This window comes from Elaeis guineensis, chromosome 12, assembly GCF_000442705.2.
Source record: "Elaeis guineensis isolate ETL-2024a chromosome 12, EG11, whole genome shotgun sequence".
Taxonomy (NCBI): Eukaryota; Viridiplantae; Streptophyta; class Magnoliopsida; order Arecales; family Arecaceae; genus Elaeis; species Elaeis guineensis.
This window is the reverse complement of record NC_026004.2, coordinates 32451046-32470241: the sequence shown is the minus strand read 5'-3', so window position 1 is coordinate 32470241 and position 19196 is coordinate 32451046. Positions and strand designations below refer to the sequence as shown.

The 19196-nt window shown below is 36.6% G+C and overlaps 2 protein-coding genes and 1 long non-coding RNA gene across 5 annotated transcripts; 2 read left to right on the top strand and 1 right to left on the bottom strand.

The window, feature by feature from the left end:
* The first annotated feature begins 1673 nt into the window (after nucleotides 1-1673).
* LOC140852957 (cytochrome P450 704C1-like) lies at nucleotides 1674-3320 on the top strand. 3 transcript variants are annotated; one of them, XM_073247068.1, is made up of 5 exons: nucleotides 1674-1715; nucleotides 1809-2119; nucleotides 2224-2426; nucleotides 2589-2720; nucleotides 3254-3320. In XM_073247068.1, the coding sequence occupies exons 2-4, from the start codon at nucleotides 1904-1906 to the stop codon at nucleotides 2659-2661; spliced, it is 492 nt and encodes a 163-aa protein (XP_073103169.1). In that variant the 5' UTR covers nucleotides 1674-1715; nucleotides 1809-1903; the 3' UTR covers nucleotides 2662-2720; nucleotides 3254-3320. The 3 variants fall into 3 exon arrangements, with proteins under 3 accessions (XP_073103169.1, XP_073103171.1, XP_073103170.1); XM_073247070.1 differs by lacking the exon at nucleotides 3254-3320 and adding an exon at nucleotides 2831-2896; XM_073247069.1 differs by lacking the exon at nucleotides 3254-3320 and adding an exon at nucleotides 2814-2891.
* A 1415-nt stretch (nucleotides 3321-4735) lies between these two features.
* On the bottom strand, nucleotides 4736-18295 carry LOC140852958 (uncharacterized). Its single transcript, XR_012136017.1, has 3 exons — nucleotides 18157-18295; nucleotides 17776-18083; nucleotides 4736-6979 (listed from the first exon to the last, which is right to left on the bottom strand). It is a non-coding gene; the product is annotated as an uncharacterized lncRNA (long non-coding RNA).
* Nucleotides 5118-11014, top strand: LOC105054697 (cytochrome P450 704C1). The gene is made up of 6 exons (XM_010936268.4): nucleotides 5118-5471; nucleotides 5558-5773; nucleotides 5856-6140; nucleotides 6252-6590; nucleotides 6696-6896; nucleotides 10712-11014. Exons 1-6 carry the CDS (start codon nucleotides 5118-5120, stop codon nucleotides 10895-10897), a joined length of 1581 nt encoding a protein of 526 aa, XP_010934570.1. The 3' UTR covers nucleotides 10898-11014.
* Nucleotides 18296-19196: the final 901 nt, after the last annotated feature.

The window sequence follows — 19196 nt, the reverse complement described above, 5'->3', positions numbered from 1 at the left end:
TTCAAATATTCACATATAATATAATCATAAATCTGATTCGATTCAAAACACTCGTAACTCAACAGCCTCGACTATGACCAACGTTTAACCCCCATTGACGGGTCCACAGAATACCAGCGCACAACCTCCACTGGCAGGGTCCACAAATACCAGTGCACAACCCCCACTGGCAGGGTCCACAAACACCAGCGCACAACCCCCACTAGTAGGGTCCACTGAGTACCAACGTATAATCCCCATTGGCGGGGCCCACTGAAACATAGTTAGGCTGAGAGCATAAATCCGATCTATATCAAAATACTTTGTATCATAATATATCATAATTTTTCACTGAACATGTGCATAAATCGACGTACCATAATATTTCAAAAGCACTTTTCTTTCAAAACATAATTTCATAAATCATGCATAATTTCAGAGAATAATTATTTATTTTCAGAATAAATATGAAATATCTCGAGAAGATGATTCATTACTTACCTTTCTCAGAGCACTGAATGAACAAATCGACTAACTTCTAGGAGATTCTTCCGTGCCTATTATCCAAAATTATATTTTTACATTAATTTTAATTCAAAATTAAATCTAACAAATCCCAAAATCAAAACCTCACTTAAAATCAGACTCTTCCCTAAACTTGATCAAAATCATCAGATGAAGCCTTACACTTCGCTAATCCTAGAGGAATAACTTTAGAGAGAGAAAAATTCATCAAGAGAGAGAAACAACCTAGAGAGAGAAAATTCTAGAGAGAGAAAGTAGAGAGAGAAGGTCCAATTTCAGAGAGAGAAAGTCAGGGTTCAGACTGAAAGAAGAGAGAGAAGAGAGAGAAACTCTCTCTCTCATCATTTTTATTTATTTATTTATTTATATATATATATATAAGTATTTATATATATATATATATATTGTTATTATTATTATTATTATATTTATTTTTATTTTTTTCTTTTCTTTTCTTTTCTTTTCTTTTTCTCTTTTTTTTTCTTCTTTTTCTTTTCTTTTCTTTTCTTCTTTTTCTTCTTTTTCTTTTCTTTTCTTTTCTTCTTTTTTCTTTTCTTTTCTTTTTTTTCTTCTTCTTCTTCTTCTCGGCTCTTCCCGCGCCGGAACAGGGGACGGTGGTTCTCCGGCCTTAATCGGCCGTTCGGGCCACGGCCGCCGCGGCGGAGGCCGGCGGCAGAGAGGGGCCACTCCCCCGGTTACGGAGGAGCGTGGCCGGCGATCAATTTCGATCGCCGGTGCCGAAAAATTCACGGGAAAGAGATCAAAAACAGAATTTTTTTTTTCGACCGAAAATCGGCGACTCTCGTCGCCGGCAACCGAGCACAAGAGCATGGGAGGAAGGAGAAGAAAGAGAGGAAGAAGAAGGAGACTCACCTCGGCCTCCGGTGACCTCGTCGGCGGGCAATCACGACGAGAATCAAAACGGTGTCCGTGGCTCTACTTCGGGAAAATTGGAGAGAAAGAGAGAGGGAGGAGGCCGATGTTCGGTCTCAAAGGAGATGGGGTCTTCTTATAGAGAGTCCTAGGACTCCGAGGGGTCCTAGGATTCCCGATTTGCTTAGGTTTTCGCCGGAAAAGAAGGCTCCTCCTCTGTTTTTTTTTTTTTTTTTTTTTTTTTTTTTTTTTTTTTTTTTGGCTTTAGTGGGCTGACTTGGTTTTGGGCTATAACACACAGAAAAGCACCGTCCGTACCTGAGCAACAAAATGACATTGTGAGTTGGAAGATAAATTTTTCATGTTTGTGGCTGAAAGTTTCATATATTCCCTTTCTCTTGCTAAGCTGTATGTGGCTGTTTGGATTCTAGATGAAGAAAGAGGATATCTTGTCAAGGTTTCTGGTAAAGAAGAAGAAGGATCCGAAGAATTAATATTGAACTCCATAATTGCTGGGAGAGACACTATGGCAGTCACTCTTTCTTGGTTCTTCTACATGCTTTGCAAGCATCCTTCTCTACAAGAAAAGCTTGCTCGAGAAATAAAGGAAGCAACCAAAACAAAAGACAGCATATCGATTGCAGAATTTACCTCCAGGGTGACTGAAGAGGCACTTGACAAGATGCAGTATCTCCCTGCAGCTCTGACTGAGACACTGAGGCTATATCCTGCTGTTCCTGAGGTCATCTGTTATTCAAATGAAATTAACTTATCGACAAAAAGTTAACTATATTTGAATTGTTTTGGTGTGTAATGACATAATTGGTTTTACCTTCCATGTTGAAGGACCCAAACATTTGTTGCTCTGATGACATTCTGCCAGGTGGATTCGACGTAAAGAAAGGGGATGTTGTATGCTTTCTACCTTATTCAATGAGGAGAATAAAAATCCTGTGGGGAGTGGATGCAGAAGTTTTGCGTCCGGATAGATGGCTGGATGAAAATGGCGTTTTCCAACCTGAGAACCCTTCAAATTCATTGCCTTTCAGGTAATACTTCATTACTTGAATTGGGCTTTTGCTTTTTTTCTTGTAATTTTGCTAGGACAAATGGAAGCATGGTTAAGTATTTGGAGTGATGGTGGGATTAAAGCCATTTCTCTTGTATCGGTATAAGAGATTCCTTTTCCTTTTTTTTTCTTGGTAGCACAGATGGAACACTCCCCTTACTACCTCTTACAAGGAGCCTGAGATAACCTCCAAATCTTGGCAGGAAACTCTGTAGTGCCGAAGACCTTCCCTGGAAGAGTGCATACCTTACTAGCCATATTAGATCAGCAGCAGGTTGGCACCCTCAAGCATTCAAGTTTCTTTCAGCTTGATTTAAGCTTGACTTGAATTCAGCTCAATATAAAGGATTCGAGCCGGTCAAAATAGGCTCATTTTTGTTTCAGATCAACACTCGGCTGAATGAAGCTTAAGAAAATAGGAACTAAACTGGCTTGGTACCGAAAGTCTGAAACTCAGGTTCGAAAGTCTCAGGAGGCATTAAGTTTCATGACACAACACTTAAAAGCTCTTGTTCAACTCCTTGTTGCTATACTCTGTCTATTTCAGGAATGGTTCTTAAACACAATCAATTTGTATTTTGATAAAAAAAACATTGAGTTAATTTGCTGTTAGCTCCTAATACAGGTATCCAATATTTTCGGTCATTCTATGCAAAGTTAAAAATAGAATTGATTATATTTACAAGAAGAACTGATTACCAAATCTTCTTGCCCTTTGTTTACATTACATTGATAGATCATCTGAAATTGGTTTATTACCAGTCTTATTTTCATCTTAGAAATAACCTGTCAGACTTTCATTTGCAGGCTGGCCCACAGATTTGTTTGGGAAAGGAATTTGCATACAGACAGATCAAGATATTCGCAGCAGTCCTCATCCGCTCCTTCGTATTTAAGCTGAGTGAAGAGAGCAAGGATGTCAACTATAAAAGCACAATAACTCTTAGAATCCATCAAGGACTCCATGTTTTCGCCGACCACAGAGAACCAATGGCTCATTCAAATGATACTTCCATGTAATTAAGATGCACCAACTGCTATAATGTGAAGGGTTTGGAGTATTGTGAACTTTTCAGATGAACATCACCAACACTGGCAAAAAAAAGGTTTAGCTCTGTGATCAATGGATCTAGTAGCTTAATTTTGGTCTCATGAAAACTAGAAAATCTTTTCTATATATTCTTAGATTCCATCATAATATAGGTACCGATATACCAATGTAATGCATGTGCAGTGCATGTAAATAATAATAGCAAATTTAGTTAGGCTTAGATGTCTATTGTTTAATATTCTACTCGTTGTGTGCTTCAACATATACTTATAAAATTATTTCATGCTTTGCCAAGGTAGATAATTCATAAAATGATTGTAGGTTGGAAAAGACATAGCTAACTCTTTTTAGATTGCATTTGTTGGGCATCATGGTTGCACCATAATAGCACTGAGCATATAATTTTGGAAAATCTATGTTCACTAGCTCGAGAAATGATATTGCATCTAATCTTTTTTGAAAATTTGCACCCTTGAACAAGAAATTCTGGATTTCTAATGACTCAAATTAAATGACCCTTAAATGTGAACCACAGCCACATATATGTTTACCTACCTCCGCATGTTTAGAATCTTTCTCTAGGGACCCAAATTAGCATTTAATTTTTAATATCAGAAATATGTGGCCTAGGTTTGCACTGAAATGCATCCTAATGATTAATCTTAAACCAAGGTTTAAGTGCTGTGTGCAGGGATCTATAACACCTTAGACTCAGATGAGGCTATCCAATATGGCCCCTTACAAGGCACACATTTTCTTTAGGGATCAAAATTAGTGAAATTGAGTCCAAAGTGTAAGTTGCTCGGGTTCCCTTATTATGTGAAATGGAGATTCTAGTGCAAACCAAGCTTGACATGATATATTCAAGATTGACTTGTTTTGTTAGCTGAACCTAGCTTGAACAAGCTTGTTATTGAATTTCATGCTTATCTATCATAAGTTGTGCCTTTGCATGTTAATTGTTCTGTTCCAGTGTTAACTATGGGGTCTGATGGTGCATAGAACAATAATTGTGACCCCAGTAGCCAAATAAGTTGTCCTGCAGTTTATAGATTTACATATTGTACCTTTGTTGTTATGATCTAAGATATATTGGGATGTTACATTGCAATTATGGGCAAAAGACACAAGTCTGATAATGTCTATGCCTTTCAGAGATACATCTCAAAATTGTTGTTGGCATTTGTAATTCTATATTTCATACAGAACGAAGGGTTCTTTGGAATTAATGAACCAGATTAGGAAAATATCAATACCGTTGCATTAGTTTCTCATTGTCCTTGTTGAAAGTGGATGTATCATTTGTCAATGTTTATGGACCAGGTCAAGGGTTAGTTGAGACAAATAGAGCTAGGAATATGCAACAGCATGTGCAGACAACACAAGCACCATATTTGGATTGGCTCTTTCCCTTGCCTATTCACACTTCAATGTCCAACCGATGGCGAAGTTGATACCAACAGCTATGGAATTTACAGATGATCTGGGAAAATGGGCCTGGAAGTTGATGTCATGCACTTAGGAGGGTCAGGCATGAAGGCAACATAGATCTTTGTGTTGTTTCTAAGCAGTCTAATAGATTTTTAGATCAGCAAATGACTTTCTGCCTAATCCTTCGCCATGCCCCCTCCCATGGCTTCTCAACTCTTGGAGTTCACTGCAACACTTGGCTTTATCACCTTCTCTTTTCTCTCTATAGCCTTTGCAGCGATCATTCTCTATGTTGTGGCTTCAATCATTTCCTTTTCCATCTTCTATATCAAGGAGTCAATCCAGAAGGCTGACAGACCCCCCATCGCGGGCACCGTCTTCCATCAGCTCATCTACTTCAACACGCTTTTCGATTTCCAAACCAATATTGCCCGTAGGCACCAAACCTGTCGGCTGATCGGGCCTTCACACAGCGAGATCTTTACTGCTGATCCTGCTAACATCGAGCACATTCTCAAGTCCAACTTCTCCAAATACAGCAAGGTGCTTGCTTCTAATATTGCCTCTGATTGAGATCCTCTTTCTCGATAACTTAAAACTCTACTGCATAATTTATGACATGTTGACAGGGTCAGGACAATTATCTCATAATGAAGGATCTCTTTGGTGATGGAATCTTTGTGGTGGATGGCAAGAAGTGGCGCCACCAAAGAAAGGTTGCAAGCTATGAGTTCTCAACCAAAGTTATTAGAGACTTTAGTAGTGTTGTGTTCCAACAAAATGCAGCGAAGCTAGTGAGAAAGATCTCAGATGCTGTGAACACTGCAACCATGATAGATATGCAGGTTTGATTGCTGTCATTAAAATAATAGAAACGTGGCCGTGTATGTTTCTCAGGGTAATTGATCCTGTTGGTTTTCATTGCAGGATCTTCTAATGAGATTGACTCTGGATTCGATCTTTAAAGTCGGTTTTGGTGTTGAGCTAGACACTCTCTCAGGCTCCAATGAGTTCGGGGTTCGCTTCAGCAAGGCTTTCGATGACTCTAACTCCATTGTGTTCCGGCGGTATGCTGATATATTCTGGGAAATCAAGAGGCTTCTGAACATTGGATTGGAGGCTCAGCTCAAGAGGAACCTCAAAGTTATTGATGACTTTGTGTACCAGCTGATTTACCACAAGAGGGAGCAGCTGCAAAGCGGACGAGAAGCTGTAAGCATATTCCAGTTGTTCTCTTAGAAAACTAATACACCTCCTGGAACTTTATGGTGAATGCTGAATTATTTTTGCTATTTTTTTGTACCTTCTTGGATGCATGTATAGAAAAGCAAAGAAGATATATTATCAAGATTTATATTGGCAAGTGAGAAGGATCCGGAGAACATGACTGATAGATATCTGAGGGACATAATCCTCAATTTCCTAATAGCAGGGAAAGACACCTCCGCAAACACCCTCTCATGGTTCTTCTTTATGCTGTGCAAGCATCCTCTGGTACAGGAGAAGATTGCCATTGAAATCAGGGAGGTTACAAAATTTGAAGGAGGTAGAACTGACATCATGGAATTCTCAGCTTGCCTGAGTGAAGAAGTCATTGACAGGATGCATTATCTCCATGCTGCACTCACTGAGACGTTGCGGCTTTACCCTGCTGTCCCAGTGGTCTGACCCATTAATCGAAACCTAGTTGTTTTGATGAGCCTTTGTTGGTTCATAGTTTATAATTGAGCAATAGTATGGTCTGTTCTTTTACTGCTTTGTTAACAGGATGTGAAGATTGCAGATGAGGATGATGTCCTCCCAGATGGTTTCAAAATTAAGAAAGGAGATGCAGTAAACTATCTCACCTATGCTATGGGAAGGATGACTTATCTCTGGGGTGAAGATGCTGAGGAATTTCGGCCTGAGCGCTGGCTTGAGAATGGAGTTTTCAGGCCTGAGAGTCCATTTAAATTCATCGCCTTCAATGTAAGCTGCATGCCTCATATTCTTTTATTTTGAAAGAATCATTTATATATTTGACCGTACACTGCTCGTTAGAATACCTGTTTCTGCATCACAGAAGAGAGAGTGGGAGAAACTTTTTAGGATTCCCTGAAGGCATTAGAATGGGAGGAATTATTGTTTTAATTTTTTATGTGAAAAAAGGGGAACAAGTTTGTTTCAAACAATGGGTTCCACTGCTTTGCCAACTTTCACCTCTCTGGGGAGAGAAGGGGAAGATGGTCAACAATTGTCACTTTAGAAAAGTAAAAGACGACCACTTCTTTGAAAGAGTAAAGATAACCTCTAGCAAATTAAAATTCAGCAATTAGAAATTTTGGTATGTATATAGTTAACGAAGGATTTCTGATTCAGTATGTGGAAAATTTCTCCTTTTTTCATTTTCTTAAGAGACAAAGGAGAAAGTCAACAGCACTCTTATAAAAGTTGGGCTACTTAGCAATGTAAAAGTTTGCCCTTCATTGCAGTTATGCACAGGGTCTTGATGTATACAAGATTTTTTTTTTTTTTTTTTTTTTTTAACTTGGTAGAAGATGTATACAGGGTTTTGAAAGAGAGAACTGAGAAGCTTGAATAAATGGGTCTTCTAGTTCTTGTATAATGCCTTTCATGAGAATGGAGAAGAGAGATAGAGATAGAGAGGGAGAATTGCCAAAAAAAGTCTCAATCACCCTGTTGGAAGGTGTCATGTGGCCTAGTATAAAAGAAGGATAGTTGTGTAGATCATTTGATCTCAGAAAATGGATAACTTCTCACTTTTCGGGTAAGATAAAACGAATGGAATTTGTCAGCTTTTAGAGGAAGTATGATTTGCTTGGTAAATGTTTAGTTATGGAGACAAGTTTGCCCTCATGTGCAGTTATGCATAAAAGCACCAATCAATTATGTGAGGCTTAGGGAGGCTTGGACAAGCCAGTCTAACCTTTCCCTCAGACATAGTGGTTGAAAGGGCTATGCAGCTTATTCTGCATGCAGGTATTATTAGTCTACAAGTGCACATTGTGTTAGCATCTCTGTTACTCAAAAGAAATCTGCAGTAGAAGGCATCTGTGCATATAGGGGCATTCTATTTGCTGAAATTTCTGAGGATCTCAGAAGAAAATGACTGTTAATTTGTGGAATGCAGTAGTTGAAGTCTAGTGGTGCATTTTATAGATAGGAATTGTAATATTCATAATCTGTTTTCTAACCATGTAACTATATATGAGTCCTAGAGATGAATAATCAGAAATCCACAATTTTCACCTACTTTATAAAACTTACTTCTTAGGTAGGAAAGTAATTGAACAATGTTTTCATACAAGTCAATTACTTTCTCTTTCATATAAACATGTCTTTCATGACAGGTTTAATGAAAAGCAATTAAATGATGTTCTCAGAAAATTAAAATTCAAGGGATTTTACCTCAACATACAACAAGTCTAGTATCACTTGCCAATTCAACAGGACCACATTTGAAGGATCTTTGGCCAAGAAATTCCTGGATTCTTAATGCAAGAGTATGTCTATACATTAATAGCCAAGAAATCATTGAACCTGTCAAAGAAGTCATTGAAGGTACTCTAGTATAGAGATTTTTTTCTTTTTTGTTGGTGATTTGCTTATATAGGGTATTTTCCTTCATTGAAAAAGGAGTAAGCTGACTGCTGAGGGTGAATATATATCCTTCAAGAATTTTGCATCATGCTAATTTGCTTTGCTTTTCATCAAGGTGGATTTGAAGAGGAGATTATCTTGTTTTGGTATATCAATAGATGAGGAATAAAACCAAATTCCTTTCTTTACTCCTCAATAGCTAAAAAAAAAGTAATGCGGCTTTGCAAAAAGATGCAGAATAGAAGTTGTTTATGGAAGCCACACAATATAGGTTAAGATGTTTAGACTAGTTTTGGCAGTTTCGATAAGCATAAAAGATTCTCCAAAGATGAATCTTCGAGGAACCTCTTCATAAGACAATTAAAGGCACAAGCTTTACAAACATGTAAAATTATGAGCATAACTTGTTGATACACTTTTCGATGACTCTCCTCCAAAAAAGAAAAAAAAAAGTTAAGAAAGAAGAAGAAAAGAAGAGATACACTTTAGTTCACAAACGAAATATCTCTAGCTTAACTTACAAGACTAAAGAAACTATAGATGGCCCAATACTTTATCAAAGAAACAATGGAAAAAGAATTATAGAAACTATAAAGACCATGATCACAAATAAGTCTCAAATGAGCTAGTCATAACTACAGTGATAAATACGATTAGCTCTTGAGGTTTTGAAGTCAGATTCCCATTTGCAAATTCCTAACTTTATTTATTAGGCATTAATTAGAGGCCATACATGTAGTGTCATGATGGTTTTGTCAGATAGGACATGTTGAAACTAATACCTTTTACAGGAACAGAGAGCATTTTATGCATGCATAGCAAATTGATGAACAAACAGGTTTCTTATATGGTGGTCCAACATGCAAGTTGAAATTATATGCAGTGGAGGTAAAGGAGAGATGAATGATGCTTTAAACTTTATAATCCATTGATGTAGTATATTCTAGTTGGAGTTGCATACAAGGCATCTAGACCTCTATGCACTCATCACGGTAGTTCCCATGAATGTGACTTAATTCATGCAAGATTAGTAGAAGCACAAATTAATTTTTTAGTATATTATTCCTAATATGGTCCTTTTGTCTCTGAAAATGGTGAGCAACGTTAGCATGCAAGCTCAAGAGTTATTCCAAGAAGTAAAACAACCAATAGGCAAACCAATATTTTGTTAAACAGATATTAAGTATAGTCTAGAGCAATCAAATCACCTAGATCTCCAAATTAGATGTCACGAGGCAAATATAGTTATTAGTTGGATGCTAAATTTTGATACTACATAACAGAAATTGCTGGTGATGTAACAGCTTGTTGTTTGTTTCTAAATCATGGTAATTAGTATAATGTTGTTATATAAATTGCAAGACAATTAACATTGTTGTGGTTTCTGCAAAGGATGTGGCAAAATCTTTTGTGTCAATCACATAATCTTTAAGGCTATCTAGGCTACTTGTAGACCAGATGTACAACATTCTGTCCTTGTTCAACCTAGTTTCACTTTCTGATTTGGTTTGGCTTTGGAAAATTACCATTTTACAGAGAGAACTAATCATGATAATAATTTGTTTGCATTTATATTTATTTGAATTGCCTTTTCTATTCTTTGAAAAAGGGGGAGAGAGAGAGAGAGTCGAGATGGGAATTTTCGAGAGGAGAGTTCCACCAATTATTGACTTTATACATCATAACATTTGATATCTATAGTCACTTATAGTTGGAAACAGTGATACTATGAACATGATTTCAATCGACAAATTTCAGAAGGGGGAGAAAGTGTTAAAGTGTCACCTTTCTGAACTGAAGTCAAAACTCAAAGTATGAGCCACATGGAGAAAGGTGCCAAGTTAAACTATTGGCTTGACAAATTAATTGTTGTATACCAGGCAATTAAAACTCAAGAACAAAAGAAAGGGCCCTTCAACATGGAGATTATAACATTTTGCTGCCCTATTTGTTTACAACTATACCAAAAGAATTCCAGATATGAAGTTTAGTTTATAAATAATCAATTTAGATGGGCTTCAATTTACAAATTTCGATTTGATAATGCAATAAGTTTATAGATGTAGCATGTCATGTATTTTAATCTAACCAAAAGGAACCGTCTACATATATATCTGGAACTATATGCTTGCTGGTGCCTGCTTGCATCTATATAATATGTGTTTGATGTCTATGCATGATAGGGGGGTCCTCGAATCTGCTTAGGGAAGCAATTTGCATATAGGCAGATGAAGATCTTGGCCGCTGCTCTTCTTCATTTCTTCAAATTCAAACTTGATGATGAGTCAAAGACTGCTGCTTATAGAACCATGTTCACCCTTCATATGGATAAAGGCCTCCCCCTTCTTGCATACCATAGGTTGTATTGAGATTGAATCACCAAGTACTCTAAATTAAACTTATAGTAAATCTCTTGCACTTTGTTTTTACTCAAGACTCTTATTTTCTAAATGGCTTATAAATGGTCTTTGTATTCTATAGTATAAGTTTTAGTGCCTGATATAGAACTACAAATTGATGGGTTTACATTCCTTAGTTCAAGATTTTGATGCAACTCTCTCCCTCTCTCTACTATGTCATTGTGCCTCTTCGCATCTCTCTCTCACCATGCAATTGGAAGAAACTGGATAAATGTCAAATTACCATCAAACATCATGTAATGGACAGTGGAGATGTGCCCCAGTTATTCCATGAAAAGATAAAGCTTCACATAGAAATGCATGTACTCGAAGTATTATGTTCCAAAAACTTCTCTCGTTAGAAGCTACTAATAATTCCTAATTGGGTTGGCTGGTACTAAGAGCAGGTGATCAAGTATTAAGATGATCATGAGTTTAATGAGGATATGAGATAATTGAGTCTAAGTAGATATATGATGGTGGCTGAATTATATGGTGCTTAGAAGTGGATTCCACTTTCAGACATGAGATCTATTAAATGTTAATTATATTAAGAGCCCTTGTAAAAAATTTACTTTTTCTTTTTCTTTGTTTCTTTTTTATTTTTCTCTATTCTTTTTTTCCTTCTTATGTTATAAATATTCTCTGTCTATTTATCATGGCTATAAAGTTGCTGCAATATATCTTTTAATTGTTATATTTTGGGGGAACAAAACTCTTGGGGATTTTCTTTTTCATAAATAATCTCGAATTGGTCCTTTGAAGTATCTATCCATACCATAGTCTAAGTGTCTATTGTGGTGCCTTGCAGTGATTAGTATTGTCTTTTAAAAATATGGTATATGAATGGTTGCAATATGAGAGGTTGTGATCCCACCAAATTTTGATAGGATTCTATATGTATGACCATTCTCCAAGTGCTTCAAGATTTTTCTTGTTGAGAATTGATCTTTTAACATGACCACACATCATAGTAGTCCATCTATGATTTGTATCTTTCATCTTAGAAAGATTGCCATCTAAGAGATTGTAATAGCAGACACTCTACTTGCTTGGCTTGTGAAGTGATGAATCTTGTGGTGAGCAATCTTCAGACTTACTTGCTCTATTTTCCAACATGGTGTTAAGACTTCAGCCTCTGAGTTATCACCATAGTGTAGGATGTTTAGCTAGAGACACTTCATCGTTATCCTGCCTTGAACTTGCACGTGGTTTAATCTTTACATATCCTGGATACCATTATTAGCTAAAATGCAATGTAAACAAGTAGGTTGATCTTTGGTGCTTTGTCATACGCCTGCTCCAATTATCAGCTAGGGAAATGGAAACCCCCACAGACTTATAAAACACTTTCCCCATCATGATATCATCAATAGCATAGTGGAATAAAATTAAGTTAAATTCAAATTCCAAATTCCAATAATTAATCTATCCAAGCTAATAAGAAATGTCCAGAATTTTTTCTCATAAGGGTCTCAAATCAACTATTCTTCAAACATAGATCAAAATAAGGAATCTATAATATGTTTCTAGTATTAAACTAAGAAAGCACTACTAATTCTAAGCTACATTTGTACAACCAGCTCTAGCTTCTAATTATACGTCCGTAAAAGTACCCATCAATGACTTGTTCTATGAAATTATAATAAAAGAAAAGTCCAAATAATGAGCTCAAAATTCTAGTAAGTAATGAGTACCTTAAGTAAATAATTCAAATAAGTTTTCTTATTAATACTAAGTATATTAAAAATGTCAATATGTTTGAATAATGAAAGATAAAATATCCATAATTTTTCAAATGCCTAGTCCATATTCATAAGAATAATTTAAAATATCATGTTCATGTTCATATTCATACTCATAGAACAATTTTAAAGAAGAATATCATAATTTTAATTCAACAAACTTTTTCTACCAATAGGACTAGAATAATATATTTATACTTTTTGGGAGGGCCAGAATAATTAGTCTCGAAACAGCCAATGTACTTAAGCATAACTCCTACCCGGCAAGGTCTATCACATAGTCATGCTAAGAGTCCAAATTTATTACATATTAATGCTTTTTATAGAATAATATATATCATATTCTACTTAAAATATGCATATTTCATATAAGATTCATAATGTATAATAATCTATAACAAAACGCGGACTATAATATGCTTTCATTACTTCCGCCACATGACTTCCGAATCATAAATTTGTTCATTGAATATGAATCCATGAAATTCATAATTGCATATAAGCAGCTCACAACTCATTTAGTGCCCAAATTTTATATGAATTTTGGAAAAGGCAAATCATTAATTACCTTACAAGTATATAGAAAAATCCAAATAATTCCAAGAATTCTCTCTAAAAAATCTTGATTTGTAGACTATAGTGTCATACCCATTTGCTCGACCTCTTCTTTTTTTTTTTATTAAGCAATTGTAGAAATATAGAGGGAAGAGTTTAATGAACAAGGTAAGCTAGGTGGCGGTGTCCAATAGGCTAGATTGATTAAATCAGACAATCCAGCTAATCAAATCATAAAATAAGAATTTGATGAGTGATGATAATAAAATAAAGGTTCATGATGATAGAGTCTTGTAGTGCCCAAAGTGGGAACTGTTCTCTCTTCCCCCCACCCCCCCCCTATGATCTTGATAGACCTCTTTATCAAGAAAGCAAGTGAAGAAGAGCGAGAAAGAAGAAGAGAGAGAGAAAATGAGAGAGAAGATGAGAGGATGAGAGCCTCAGAATAGAGGTCTCATTGGGCTATCTTAGGAAAGGAAGAAAGGGGAGGAAGGTGGCATCCAGTGGAACGTTGGTTAAAAGACCAGCGATGGTGGTGGCAATGATGGTGATCGGTCAGTGGGGGAAAAATGAGAGGAAAAATAGAGCAGAGAAAGGAATAAAGCTCGACATCGACCTAATAGATATTAGCGAATGGTATCCAAATGGGAAGCCTACATGAGTGATGGTGTTCCCTCATTAACAGGCTCGGCCTCCGCCGGTTGTGAGGATCTTGGCCTACAATTTCTTTGGCAAACTTATCTTTGTGCTGCTCTGCTTCATTTTTTCCATTAGTGAGGGAGTGTGCAAGAGAGGGAGAGACTTGTCAAATTATTTTAAATAATTATTTGATGATTCAAGCGATCTAATCCTATGGCGCTATGTGGATATTTTTTGAAAATTAAGAGATTTCTAGGCATTGGATCAGAAGCATAGCTGAAGAAAAACATCAAAGTGATCGATGGCTTTGCATGCAAACTGATTCATAGAAAAACATTGTCCATGCTTGAGCAACAAATGACATTGTGAATTGGAAGACAAATTTTTCATGATTGTAGCTGAAAGTTTTATATAATCCCTTTCTCTTGCTATGCTGTATGTGGCTGTTTGGATTCTAGGTGAAGAAAGAGGATATCTCGTCGAGGTTCCTGGTAGAGAAGAAGAAGGATCCAAAGAATTTCAATGATCAGTACCTTGGAGACATAATATTGAACTCCATAATTGCTGGGAGAGACACGATGGCAATCACCCTTTCTTGGTTCTTCTTATCACACTCCAAACCCGTCACTTGATTTGGTCATGTGACATGGCCGTATGAACCCTAAAGCGATACCCTAGAGATCATGCAAGACCTTTAAAACCTCCAATAAAATCAAACTTTAATAATAAATGACCTAATATGCCAACTAAATAGATTCATCATAATCAATTAAACTTGTTCAATTATAATTATTTAAATGTCCATCGATATCAGAAACTGAACTAACTAATGAACTAATAACTATCATACTCAAACTTCACACCCAATCCGACCATGCTATGCGTCCTATGATTCTGAAAGGAAAAAAAGAATTGGAGGTGTGAATTTTACAGTTCAGTAAGAATCCCATCACACATATACCAATATATAATATGATTTAAAAATAATGGATGAGCAGTATCAAGAAAAATTATTAGCCACAAAATCTCATGTGAAGCATCCAATATAACTCAATAGTTATATAAATATATATCATGAATCCATGACAATAGTGACCACCCAACAGTAGACAGCAATGACAACTGCCCACAATGACAACAATTGGTCCGATGGAAAAACAGAGTGAAGAAAAGGTAAAAGCAGAGAAAAGTACATAATTTGGAGATTGTCAGTGATAATCAGACCATCGACGTTGATTGAGAGACCTAGAAATAGGTATGGAAAAGAGAGGGGAGTTGATTATGTTGCTCCAGCAAGGAAATCAACAGCAATTAATTGAGAGATCTCAATGGGAAATCTAACAATCTCCCTTAAATTTTTACTGGTGTTGATCGAGGATTGGAGGCAAGGTGCTTAGAGGAAGGGGATGGCCTTTTATAACTTGACATTAGAGCTTCGATGAGCTCTAGGTTCCTAGTCCAGATTGAAATTGAGGAGAGGAGGCAGACTCCATCAGGAGTCCTCTTCCACCTCATGTGCCTAGCATGTGAGGTTCAAGAGTCCTTTTTTTTGGGTTCTGCTTTAAATTCAGGCGAGAGGAAAAAAGGGATTGGGTTCTTACATTCTCCTCTCTTTGTAAAATAATTCATCCTCAAGCATATCGCAATACCAAAATCTTAAGGATACAAAATTCTTATCTTATCCTTGAGCTTATAAATAGCCTTCTTCACTCAAAAAAAAAATTCAATCTTCTATCATAATACCCTTTTAAATTAGAACCAATAGTTTTTATCAAATTTAAATGACTTAAACCACCATACTTTTGTTATGCACTTTGATCTAAACCCACCAAACTTTCTAGATTCACTAAATAACTTCCGATCAAAAGACCATAAATTTGTCAAACTCCTCAAATTATAACTTAAGACACAAATTGTCCATCAAAAGCCAAACCCCATAAATCACTTCTATCATAATCCTTAGTGATTATAACCCTAAGTTCAATATCACTTATGTCATACCCTAAGCACTTATCTCACAGTTTCAAGTGATCATAATCTAAGATCTGATACAATTTCTATCATGCCTCGAACCTAACATCTGGTTCGGTCACATGATACAGCCATATGAATTCTAGAGCAATGCCCTAAAGATCATGTAAAATCAAAATTTAACAATAAATGACCAAATATGCTAACTAAATAAATTCATCATATTCAAATAAACTTGTTCAATTATAATTATTCAAATGTCCATCGATATTAGAAACTGAACTAATTAATGAACTAATAACTATGGTACTTGAACTTTACACCCAATCCACCAATGCTATGCTGTAACTCTGAAAAAAAAAAAGAATTATGAACTTTACAACCTAAAAAGAATCATATCACATATATATCAATATAATAATATAATTTAACAATAATGAATGAGCAATATCAAAAAAAATTATAAGCCATAAAATCTCATGTGAGACATCCAATATAACTCAATAGTTACATAAATATATATCACGAATCATGCATTGTCACAAATCCATCATAAATATCACATATAAGTTGATACAACTTATTATTTATATTTCATTAATATATATGTTCCAAATCAATCGTTCTCTTTTAGTTTGGACTAGTTATGGTCACGCTTCGACTCGTAACAGGCAAACTATAAACCATGCTTCAGCCCATGATAGCAATCCATAATAACTGTGCTTTGATCCGTCTGGCAAATCAAAATATCTGCCCTTTGGCCTATGGTGGCTAACCAGAAAGTCCATACTTCGACCCATGGTGACAAACCTGGGTATCATGATTGATTTATGTATGACAATCTAAGATATCATGATTCGACTTGTAATCGATAATCCACATCATAGCTAGTCCAAATCCTCTAACACAATCAATACATCATTCAATAATCAATAATTTCATATTATATTTCTTGCTTAATTTCAAATATTTGCTATTTTATTCTCAACAACCAAATAGTTAACACATGGTACAAATATAATAAGAAATCATATATTCAATTCGATGTGAAATCAAAAATTATCATGAATAATTCAAAAAAACCATATATACATGAGATCATGTAAAGAGCTTCTTATTTCTTTTAGTCTCAGACTCAAACACAATAATCAATCAATCTTTCGATCTATGAACTCGAGATTAAGATATTTTGCTCGACATTCTATGTAAATAATTGCATCTCTATATTATCAGGTTTAAATATAAAAATCAAAAATGATTCGAGGTGGTGGAAAATTATGGTAAACGGCCATAACATAATAGATTCAGGACCCTCTTAGGATTAATTGGTCAATCCAAATTTCTTGAGACATCTGGACCCTCTATTATTCTATATGATTATTAGAGAGAGAAATTCATAAAGGGAGAGAAAATTATAGAGAGAAAGTGGTGAGAGAAATTAAGAAAAGCAAGTGAAGTGAGATAAGGGGGAGAGAGAAGGGGGGGGGGAGAGAGAGAACAGGGGAAGTTCGTTCCTGGGTCGACCACCTTCCATGGCCGCAGCCCTTGACGGCAGCGACTCATGGTGGCAACGACCCGGTGGATCCAACTCTCGGTAGCCTGAGTACAGCCATGTCCAGCAATGGCGGCCGGCTCGATAGAAGAACAAAAGAAAGAAGAACAGGGAGAGAAAGTTTTAGGTCGCCCACATCCCACGGCAGTGAACTTTGGCGGCAGTGGCCTCCGGCACCGTATCCACAACAATGGCACCACCCGGTGGCACACAGCAGCAGCAATGGCCCACAACGACGGCAACCGGTCCGGTGGAAAAAGAAAGGAGAGGAGAAAACGTAAAAGCAGGGGAAAGGACACAATCCGGCGATTGCCGGTTACAATCGGACTGTCGACGTTGATTCAGAGACCTAGAAATAGGAATGTAAGAGAGAGGGAGTTGATTACCTTGCTCCGACGAGGAAATCAACAGCAATTAACCGAGAGATCTCAACGGGAAATCGAACAATCTCCCTCGGATTTTCGCCGGTGTTGATCGAGGATTGGAGGCGAGTTGCTTAGAGAAAGGGGATGACTTGTTATAACCGGAAACTAGAGATCTGGTGAGCTCCAGATTCCCTGTCCGGATCGAACTCGGGGAGAGGAGGCGGACTCCATCGGGAGTCCTCCTCATGCGAGGTTCAAGTTTTTTTTGGCTTCTGCTTTAAAATTGTGGAGGAGGGAAAAAAAGGGGACTGGGTTCTTACAGTTCTTCCCTGCAAGAAAAACTTGCTCGAGAAATAAAGGAAGCAACCAAAACAGAAGACAGCATATCGATTGCAGAATTACCTCCAGGTTGACTGAAGTGGTACTCCACAAATTGCAGTATCACCATGCAGCTCTGAGGTCATCTGGGGCTATATCCTGCCGTGCCTGAGGTCATCCGTTATTCAAATGAAATTTATTTATCGACAAAAGGTTAACTATATTTCAACTGTTTTGGTGCATAATGACATTACTGGTTTTACCTTCCCTGTTGAAGGACCCAAACATTTGTTCATCTGGCGATGGATTCGATGTAAAGAAAAGGGATATGATATGCTTTTTACCTTTTTCGATGGGGAGAGAGAAAATCCTGTGGGGATTGGATGCAGAAGTTTTGCATCTTGAGAAATGGCTCGGTGAAAATGGCGTTTTCCAACCTGAGAACCCTTCAAATTCATTACTTGAATGGAAGCCTTTTCATTTTTTCTTGTAATTTTGCTAGGACAAATGGAAATATGGTCAAGTATTGGAGTGATGGTGAGATTAGACTTAGTTCTCTTGTATCGGTATAAGAGATTCTTTTTCCTTTTTTCCTCGATAGCACAGATGGACCACTCCCCTTGCAACCTCTTAAAACCAAAACCCAAGCCAATCAGCAGCAGGTTGGCACCCTCAAGCTTGATTCAAGTTTCTTTCAGCTTGATTTAAGCTTAACTTGAATTAAGCTTAACTTGAATTCAGCTCAATATAAAGGATTTGAGCCGTTCAAAATAGGCTCATTTTTGTTTCAGCTCTAGACTTGGCTGAATGAAGCTTAACAAAATTAGGAACTAAACTGGCTTGATACCGAAAGTCTGAAACTCATCATGTTTGAAGGTCTCAGGAGGCATTATGTTCCACCATACAATAATTAAAAGGTCTTGTTCAACTTGCCGCTGTACCCCGTCTATTTCAGGCATGGCTCTTAATCACAATCAATTTGAATTTCGATAAATCTCAAAAAACATTAAGTGAGCTAAATTACTGCTAGCTCCTAATACAGGTCTCCAATATTTTCTGTCATTCTATGCAAAGTTAAAATAGAATTGATTATATTTACAAGAACTGATTACCAAATCTTCTTG

What these genes read in the sequence shown, in the direction of transcription:
- LOC105054697 (XM_010936268.4), top strand. Translation starts at nt 5,118, where the DNA reads ATGCCCCCTCCCATGGCTTCTCAACTCTTGGAGTTCACTGCAACACTT. An exon ending in ACTTCTCCAAATACAGCAAG is followed by an intron (nt 5,472 to 5,557) that starts GTGCTTGCTTCT and finishes ACATGTTGACAG; the next exon opens with GGTCAGGACAATTATCTCAT. An exon ending in TTTACCCTGCTGTCCCAGTG is followed by an intron (nt 6,591 to 6,695) that starts GTCTGACCCATT and finishes CTTTGTTAACAG; the next exon opens with GATGTGAAGATTGCAGATGA.
- LOC140852957 (XM_073247068.1), top strand. Translation starts at nt 1,904, where the DNA reads ATGGCAGTCACTCTTTCTTGGTTCTTCTACATGCTTTGCAAGCATCCT. An exon ending in TATATCCTGCTGTTCCTGAG is followed by an intron (nt 2,120 to 2,223) that starts GTCATCTGTTAT and finishes TCCATGTTGAAG; the next exon opens with GACCCAAACATTTGTTGCTC. An exon ending in TCAAATTCATTGCCTTTCAG is followed by an intron (nt 2,427 to 2,588) that starts GTAATACTTCAT and finishes TTGGTAGCACAG; the next exon opens with ATGGAACACTCCCCTTACTA.